General features: G+C 46.4%; 1 protein-coding gene across 7 annotated transcripts in view; it reads left to right on the forward strand.

The window, feature by feature from the left end:
- Positions 1-4,061, forward strand: part of LCLAT1 (lysocardiolipin acyltransferase 1) — a 184,910-nt gene extending 180,849 nt beyond the window's left edge. For all 7 annotated transcript variants that reach the window (XM_058682946.1, XM_058682947.1, XM_058682945.1 and 4 more), the window contains one exon: positions 66-4,061. In XM_058682946.1, coding sequence (XP_058538929.1) covers positions 66-568 — 503 coding nt within the window. In that variant the 3' untranslated portion in view covers positions 569-4,061. The remainder of the gene's footprint in view (positions 1-65) is intronic.
- Positions 4,062-9,807: the final 5,746 nt, after the last annotated feature.

Consider the following 9,807-nt stretch of genomic DNA (forward strand, 5'->3'; position numbering starts at 1 on the left):
GCATCAGCGTTACTACCCCCATTGATCATCACTCAGTCTGTGTTTTCATCTTTTCCAAAACCTAGGGAAGAACCTTGATGCCGTCCACGACATCACAGTGGCGTACCCTCACAACATTCCTCAGACAGAGAAGCACCTTCTCTACGGCGACTTTCCCAAGGAGATCCACTTCCACGTGCACCGCTACCCAGTGGACACTCTCCCCACCTCCAGGGAGGGCCTCCAGCTCTGGTGCCACAGGCGGTGGGAGGAGAAGGAACAGAGGCTGCGCTCCTTCTACCAAGGGGAGAAGAGCTTTCACTTCACCGGCCACACCATAATTCCACCTTGCAAGTCTGAGCTGAGGGTCTTTGCGGTCAAACTGCTCTCTATACTTTATTGGACCCTGTTCAGCCCTGCAATGTGCCTCCTCATATATTTGTACAGTCCTGTTCGGTGGTATTTTATCATCACCGTTGTTGTCTTTGTGCTACAAGAGAGAATATTTGGTGGACTGGAGATCATTGAACTTGCATGTTACCATTTTTTACACAAGCAGCCACATTTAAATGTAAAAAAAAATGAGTGAGCTCGTAGGGTAACAACCCAAGGGTCTTTTGGAGATGTGTTGAGCCTTTTTAAATGGAGGTGCATTTTTGCATGACTATGTCAGATATTTCTACTACCATCATTATTTGTTAAAGATATTTTGCACTTAGTTTTGTGGGAAAATATTGCTACACACGATTTTTTTTTTTTTAAATCTCTGAATGTAATTTCAATACACGAAGCAGGGAGCGATCGCTGTGAAATAACTCGGGCCAGAGTTTTATTAAGCAATCGCCAGGCTGTTAAGGTACACATACACGATTTTCCTAAAGGCCCAGTCCTCTTCCCTAACCAATTCCCCAGCCAACTCCCCAGACAAGAAGCAGATCTGGGGCTTGGGAGCACTGGCTCAGATCAAGTGCTGGCACTTGACTGTTGAGGTGAGGGCCCTTCTTCCCAGCTCCCTCCCTCAGCACTGTCCCCACACTCATTTCTACACCAGTCAGACCACTGCAGCCTTCCTTAAGGCCAGAGACCAGAAATCCCTTGCCCTTAAACCAACCATTTCGATAAGAAGCCCTTCATTACTCATAAAACCTTGGCATTTAGCCTTGCACTGACCTAGACATCAGAAGACCACCTGTGCCCTCTTTTCACACGAAGACCTGGACGTGTCTCAGGGAGCAACCACAGGCTCTCCACTTAGAAACCTTGGTTTGAGTTTTTAAAGATAGGAATTAATACAGTTCTTCATTTCTACGTACTCTAGCATGCTCAGTGCCGGGGTCTCTGCCGCTTATTGGCAGGTGTAGCTCTTTCTGCGTAAAAATGATACACATCACGTCACTTACCTTTCTAAAGGAACAGCATAGAGAAGGTTCTGTTCTTGGAGTCAGAAATTCTCGAAGTTGTGTCTTTTGAAATATTTCTTTCAAACCTGCCCCCAGAGAGAAAGTTATTGTATTTCTTGTACATGCATAGGTATCTGTAACATCTGCCACGAAAACAACAGCACTTGCAGACGGGGCAGTAATGGTTTATCCTAAATTATTCAACCCTCGTAGCCTTGACAAATTTTACTCTTGGAACCAAAATGGTAGCACGAAAATGAACCCCTTTTTAAGGATAACCAGGACTCGCTCACTCTTTTTAGGCCCAGGCTTTTTTTCAGTACTAAAATTCAGACCCACTTTTGACCAGTTGTTTGCCTCAGTAGTCCTCGATTTGGAGCCCATGGGAAATGCAGCAAACCAACAGCACCAATCTCTGAGGCAGAAGTGCGGGGTCATGTTCCCCACCCTGCTGGGGCCAGGCACTGTGCTTTTCGTCATAGGACGGGGGTGCTGGTCAGAGGCAGTGAAAGGCCTTTAGCTGTTAGCAAACCCGTCTACTTCACCCCTGCCTTGAGCCAGCCTCAAAAGCCATTGCTTTATTACTCTTTTGGCATGAATGCCTTCTCCTTAATTACGGCCTCTTTTTGCTCCACAGTGACTTTTAGCCCGACAATTGAAGTGTGCATTGCCGTGAAAGGCGAGCACATCGTGAGCCCAACTTACGGAGGACATTCTTTCAGAGTACAGGTTGCGCGTACGACGCTGTTGACACATCACCTCTCCTGGGAGGGACCTGACCAGTGCCGCGCAGACACGCACCAGCCTGTATTTATCTGCTCCCCCAAGGCTGTTCTTAATGCTGCCTGGAGCTACTAATTCGTTATTGTGAACATCTGCTCTAAACCCAGCTGTTGAATCTCCTGGCTTTTTCAGGTGTTTTCTTTTTTAGCTTTTTTTTTTTTTTCCTTAATGAAAGAGTTTTCTAATTTAGGTTTCTCTCAGACTTCCTTTTGGTTATATTTGGAAACATAGAAGGAGTTTCACAGCATGGCATTCACATTGTCCTGGGCGATAGAGAAAAGCTGTGTTTCCCGCCCCACACTTTATACTGCCGCCCGCCGCCCTCCTCCAGCTTCTCACGGCTCCTGGTTTAAGTATAACCTCCATACGAGGCGTGAGATCCGTAAAAGAGGAAATCTTTTTTTTTTCTTTCCTAGAAAATGTTTTCCTTTTGATCATAAAAAAATACACATAGAAGATTCAAACTTTGTTTTATCTACCCAAAATTCGTACACACTAAAACTGGGGAATAATAGACCTTGTACCTGCTGAATCAGGAATGATAACTTCAAAAAGAAAAAAGCTGCTTCTTGTTGGTTTTTTTTGGTTTTGGGGGGAGGGGGTCTTTGTGTTTTTGCAACAAGGCGTCTTTTAAAATCATAATTATTTGTGTTCCTATATCTTGGTCTTTTTCTTTTAAAAAGTGTTCAAGAACTATTCACTTGATGATTTGGAACTCAGAGCTTTGTAAAATTGGTAACAAAACGTCAAGCAGGAAGTAATTGAACTTTGGTGTCGTGATCGGCCTCAGGAATGCACCCCCCCCCCTTCCCACCCCTCACCCTGGACTCCACAGCTACTTGTCAGGCTGCGTCTATACACCATACCCCACCTCTCGCCCTCTCAGGCCCTTGAAGGTAAACCCATTGGACCGTGAAACATTTACAGTACTGTCTGTCCAATTTGCTCGATCTTCACTGTTTAGAAGCGTTTTAACTGAAGTGTGGTTTGTGTGGGCCGTGAACCATTGTACTTGAAGTAGGCACCTGCAGGGAAGGGCACCGGCCAGGTCACACGTTCTAGCAGACCCCGCTGATGAAGCAGGCTGAAGCCATCGTGCAAATCAGCAGAAGCAAGTGGTGAGAGGCGGGAAGAAAACACGGTCAGCGGCCGTAATTTGAAAGTCCTACTAAAACCCTTCCTTGTTTGTTATAACACTAACCCACAGCTTAGGGAGAAATACCAGCTTCCCTTCACGTCACTTTGAAATTCATTCCTTCCTCCTCACCACATCAGGAGTCGGACGTTGGTGGCCAAGCCTGAATTCTGCAGAAAGGGGGCCCTTCTCGTTTCACCCGGGCCGCGACCATGATGCCCCCGTGCACTTCCCTAATCGACACTCTGCTGGAGGGAGCCTGTTGGTAGCCAACTGTTTACATTTCTTTATATAAATAATGTGCTTTCAGTGCCTTAGTTACGGGTCCCTTTCTTTTTCTTGTTCCAGGAATTCTGCAATGTGTTTCTTAGGTAAGAGTCTCTCTTTGCTACTCACTGGGAAGAAAATGGTTTGTAAGCACTGATTACTGTCGTAAACTTTGTGATGACATCCAGAGAGGAGAGCTAGATGCTGAGGTGGCTTTTGCCTTAGAGCTGTTATTTATGCCGTAGGAAACAAAAACGTTCCCGTCACACCATGAGCTTCAGATTGGAGATGACCCAAAAGCCGCCTTGTACCGACCTTAAGTTTTTATTTCAGAAGAGAATCTTGGTTTTGGTAATTTATTTTTTAAAAGATTATGTACAAAACACCAAGTTTTAAAAATAACTCACAGAATGGCCTTAGTTTTCAATGTCCACTGGTATGTTTGTGAGTTGTGTTATCTGTAATTTACATCCCAGAATAAAGTGGAATGAATTAGATACAGTTTGCCCATGTGTCATGTTTCTGTTCTTGCCAGGCGACCGGGTGCTACTTTCTTTTCCCACGTTGGTAAAGCCATACAGTATGTAGTAGAAGAAGATCCTCATCAGGGCTCTTTCTTTCACAGATGTTTAAAAAAAAATGCCCACACACAAAGGGAATATACCTCTTCGATAACTGGAAAAAGTCTAGGGGCCACAGTCGAATTTAGGTCTCAGTAAATGTCATCAGAACTTGGTTTTCCTCCATTTTTCTCAGTTCAGCCCTGAGGGCGATTTGGTTATTTCACACTTGCGTGGCTGTAATGGCAGATCTCCACACCACCAGCTGCAAGAGGGAAATGGGACTCTGCACCCACCATCACTGTCAGGGAGTATGTAACTGGGAAAGCAAATCTTGGAGCAAAGCCTTGAATCAAAGCATGAAAATGTGCCTGGCAAGTATGCTTGCACACACACAAACACACGCACACAAATCATGGAACCTAAGGGTGGCAGAATATGCCACCCCAAAATACGGCTAAACACAGGCCACCCAAACTATGCCACTTGGGTGCATTGCTGGTTTTGAGCTATAAGCACTTGAAAAGCAGCAAACAGAGGGAAAGACTTTCTATGAACGGCCCTCATCTGCCTGAAGACCCATTCTCATTCCCCAAAAGGACTCAACAGCCATAAACCCCCTCCCTGGGAGTTTCATCAACCAGCAAGGGTGGACTCCTGTCACAGGAGAGAAGATGAAGTCAACACCACACCCAGATAAATGGTGCCACAAAACATCATATGTCCCATCTGGTCTTCTAAGGGCCAGTACATCTTCCCTAAAAGTCATTGACTCTCCCCTAAGACGCCTCCCTCACTCCCCTCTTCCCCTTCCTGATGAAGGTGTTATTCAATCCTGAGTTCTTTGTTGTTATTGGTTTTTTTAACTTTATTTATTCTGAGAGAGACTGAGACAGCAGGGGAGGGGCAGAGAGCATCCCAAGCAGGCTCCACGATGTCAGCACGGAGCCCACTGCAGGGCTCCATCTCACCAACCATGAGACATCCAGGCATCCCTAATCCCGAATTCTAAGCCACCTCTGGGAGTCACTCCTTTTTCCTTGGGTATCTCTATGTATACCTGAGAGATACATGTTAATAAATTTCTGATCGTCTTCCTCGTGTTAATCTGTTATCACCAAGACAAGAACTCAGAAGGGTAGAGGAAAAATTATTTTTCCTCTCCTGCAGAACCTGTCCTGTAAGCTCTACCATGCCTGCCGCTCTGTCTTCAGGTTCTACAAGCATTTTGCTTGAAGGATTCACTCTGAGGGGAGCCCACGGTGTCATTCTCTAGCAGAGGGACACACAGGGACTGAGGATCTGAGAGCTGGTTTCAAGGACTGGGCCATAGCCTGGTGGGATTTCCACACACTGTTGATGCAAGGGAGAGAGAGGAGAGCATAGTCTTGCTAGATGCCCACTTGTCCTCCACATTACTCACTTTACTGATAAATTGTGTACAGGGCTTAAGCAACTCCCAGTGGAGTATGGCTTTCTGATGAGGCAGTTCAAATGCCAGCCAGTGTGCCCTAGGGTGTGTACAGAAGCTCATCTATGTGTGTGCAATGCATATTGCATTTTTGTGCCATCAACTTCGTGCTAATCTTCGTGTCAAAACATTTTAACAGAAGTAAATTGCTAAGAGGCAATGTGTGCTCTGCTGGCCGTGCTTGACTTGTCGCAGGATCCACGTGATGACCTGAGCCTGTGGTTTCTGTGTCCCTATATCCTCCCAGGAGCAAACCTAGTGGGAAAGAGCCCAGGGAACCGCTTCCCCAGTGGCCCAACAAAAACCCTAAACTGGGTTTCAGTGATTATTCCTGAACTGCTCACTTGCCCAGAAACCCTGTGTGGGTTGAGTTCCTGGGTTGCTTGCCACCTTCTGGAGTAGGGGTGGAGTTTGGTCCCTCGTCCCCAGGATGCGTGTCAGAGAGGGATGGATTTTAAGAGGACTGTTATTGAGAATAGGATGGGGTGATGGTGGATGGCCACACGGCCATCTCAACTGTGAGAGCTCCCATGTCTCCTAATGTGGCCCAAGCAGGTCAACAAGGTGTCCAGCCGGGGTTGCTGGTCCTGCACAGTGGGAGCCTTCTCCATCAACAGTAGGGGGTATTTGGGAACCCAGGCGTCCTCCATGGTTGTGCACAGACCATCTCATCAACGACTGGTCCCTCTGAATTCTTCTGTTACTGCTTCCACACACAACACCCAGACTCAAGCAAGACAACATTGACAACATTTTTCTCTCCATGGGGATTTGTTAAAGTAATGACACTGCAGCTCTGATGCCCCTCCATGTCCCAGCACTGCACACGCACCTGCAGTGTCACTCAGTCTTCCCTCACCTGCCTCCGCGTGTGTCCTTCCTTCCTGGTGCATTAGATCCGACAAGTCTGGGGACCTGTTACCAGCTCTCCCTGCTCCACGGTCTCCACATACCGACCTCAGAACACCTGACCCGGTTTGATCGTGGAACCCCCTTCTCGCAGTCCCCAGCGGCTTCCTGCTGACTGCCAGACAGCCTACTCCCAACCCAGCCAACCAGTCCTCGGGACTGTCCCCAGGTGTGAACTGGTTCACATGAATGTACCTGACTGCTTCTTGCCCCTTCCCACCTTCACACAGAGCCCTCACACGTGAAAGGCATTTCTGTCACCAACCCACGACCAGTCAAATCCCACTTTTTCTCTCACGTTTTCATGATCAATTTAGCTTAAAATGTCCTCCTGCCACAAAGTCATTTCTCTGCAGCTCATGCTTGACTGCATTACATACTATCTTGTGTTATAGTTATTTTTCAGTCTTATCACCCCAGCTGGAATATAAGCTTCTGGAAAGCCAAGATAAGGATGCCTCACATTTCTCTTTTCCATTCTTTTTTGCACAATAAATTCTTACTGGTGATTCCATGGGAGTCATTCAGAAAGGACTTAGTTTAGCTCTAAACTAAAGCTGGGTGCAAAAATTTACAAATTTAAAATAACAAAAAAATCAAAATGCAAAGCCATCTACATCTGGGGGATGATTCATTGTTTTTTGTTTTTTACAAGAATCAAATCATTTTGACTGATGATATGATTTACCAAAATATATTAGCATGTCAACTATTAAAAGTGGAAACTTGGGCGATGGGGGGGGGGGGGGCGCGGCGGGGGGAGCCTGGGTGGTTCAGTTGGTTAAGCACCCAACTCTTGGTTTTGGCTCAGGTCATGATCTCAATGTTTGTGGGTTCGAGCCTTGCATCAGGCTCTGTGCTGATAGCATGGAGTCTGCTTGGAATTCTCTACCTTCCTCTCTCTGTGCACACCCCTTTCATGCTCTCTCTGTCTCTCTCAAAATAAATAAATAAGTTTAAAAAAAAAAAAAGTCAAAAAGTAGACACTTGGCTTAAAATGTACATCCTCAAGAAGATGTCCAACTAATCTCACTTTCCTCCAACTATGCCTATGGCGGAAAATTTCCCAAGTTCTAACAATGATTACGCGTTTACCTTTGTCCCACAATCCCACCTTGAGAAATCTATGCCAAAAACACTGGACGAAAGAATGATAAGATGCGTACACAAAACTCTTCCTGCTAGCTTCGTTTGTAGGAATAAAATCCTGGAAACAACTGAGAAGCTCATGGGAGGGAGTAACTGAGTACACTATGATGTGATCCCGTGACTGGGTTATGTACAGCTGTCCAGTGGCATGATGAACATCTGTGTAGACACTGTGATGGGGACTTTTCTCTAGAATATTATGTTAAGTGAAAAACGAAAGGTGGAGAACAATGTGTATACTCAGGCTGCCTTGTATCAAAGGAGGTGAAGCCATACAGATGCGTGCACACAGGCTTATGTTAAAACTAGTTCATTAGTCATTTCAAAATATGAATCATGAAAGTAAAATGGCAACGTGAAGAAGGAGGAAGGGAACGTGACAGGTGGGACCACAGTAGAAGCTAGGCTTCTTTGACTACGTCTTATTTTTACATGATACACTTGACTTGGGAACCAAGTGGATGTTTTATGTAATTATAAAATTCAATGAAAAAATGAAAAAGCAACTTCTAGAAATCAAAAGAAAAATGAAGCAAAGGAACGTAACATATCAGGTGTGTGGATTAATGAGGCAGAGAGGAATTACTTCAGGGAATTATAATGTAGATCCTTAATGGTATATATCCTAAGGACAAAAAGAATTACCAAAAAAAAAAAAAATCTCAAATTGTTTTTGTCATCATACTCTTAGTAATGATAGCTATTTTCTGAAATTATTGCGTTTATTTTCAGATAAATCCTGTGAGGGATTATGATGTCATTGCTAGGAACCAAGAGTTCCATTGTTAAAGGAAAAACATTTTATATAAAAAATTTTTTAAGTTAACCCAAATCCCCATAATTCTAAACTTGAACTGAAAATGATCAGAACGAATCGACGACGAATGGATAAGCAGAGCCCTGGGTGGTGGTCGTGCAGCTCGTGGTGGGTGTGCGAGCCTGCATCATTCTGGTCTCTCTAAACCGTGTCCACTTTGGATAATAAGCTGTTCAAAGAAACTGTTGCTAAATAATCGACCTCAAGAGCTCCATGCGTGTCTCAGCTCCCCTGGCTGATTAGAAGAAGGCAGGGCGAGTCTAAAGAAGACAGCAGGGTGTGTGGGGGCTGCAGGGGCCGCATCTAGTATGAGTTTCTTCACAGCAGTGGGGCTCTGAGCGAATCCCTTATTCTCCCTGAGCCAGGGCTGGGGGCCTGTCCCAGGGCAAGCTGCTGCCCCTCAGCCTGTCCTGGGCCATCCGGCCAGGTAGACACGAGCTTGCACGAATCCACCCAGCTCTTCTTCCTAAGAGATGCCCGCCTGCAATCTCTCCCTGGGGGTCCCCTTGCAGGGACCTCACGGGCACCGCGGCTCGTGCGAGCAAGCAGGCACCCAGACAGTGCTCCCTCTGGCCTGGTGCCCAGGCGTAAGCTCTGCCTCTGCCTCCCTCTGAGGTCAGGACTCTCCAACCAGCTCACGTGGGCCACCTGCTATGATAACTGCACCCACGTCCCACTCCTTGAGACGCTGATTTAATTGCTCAGGTGTGCGGCCTGGGCATTAGGAGCCGTTGAGGCTCCCCAGGCGACTCTAATAAGGTGTCCACCTTCTTAGAGCTCAGAGTGAGGGGGTCCACTCTTTAGGTCCCCATGCCCCTGCCCATAAAATGAGCCTTTGGTCTGAGACATTCTGGAAATCTGGGATGATTTGTGAGGTGATTTAATTCAGTAAATATTTATTAACTACTTACTGGATGTAAGGCCCAGGCTTAGGACTGGGAAGGGAGCCAAGACAAATAAGCTTTATGCTTTGCCCTTCCTGCCCACATACACGCTTGCTTTTTTTCTTTCCCCCAAAACCGCTGTTTATGAAGCTCCACCTTCCAGGTGTGAAGCCAACCAGACAGAAAGGAAGAGGGTAAATAAGAGAAGGCATCCTGGCCGCGGCATAGCCCTGTACCTGGTGCCAAAGTCTGGCCACAGACAGGACCGGAGACTCCCTGAATGCACCTGGCAAACAAAAGGCACCAGCCCGGTGACCGCTTTGTCTGCCCTATAGGGCTAAGCAGGCCATCTGCACAGCAGCCAGCAGCACGATTTCCAGAAACTTTGGTAAGACGACAAGTAACCACAACCCACAGCGGGAACTTCCCATCCCCTGGGCTGGCTGGAGAGGG

The sequence above is a fragment of the Neofelis nebulosa genome, chromosome 9, assembly GCF_028018385.1.
Source record: "Neofelis nebulosa isolate mNeoNeb1 chromosome 9, mNeoNeb1.pri, whole genome shotgun sequence".
Lineage (NCBI taxonomy): Eukaryota > Metazoa > Chordata > Mammalia > Carnivora > Felidae > Neofelis > Neofelis nebulosa.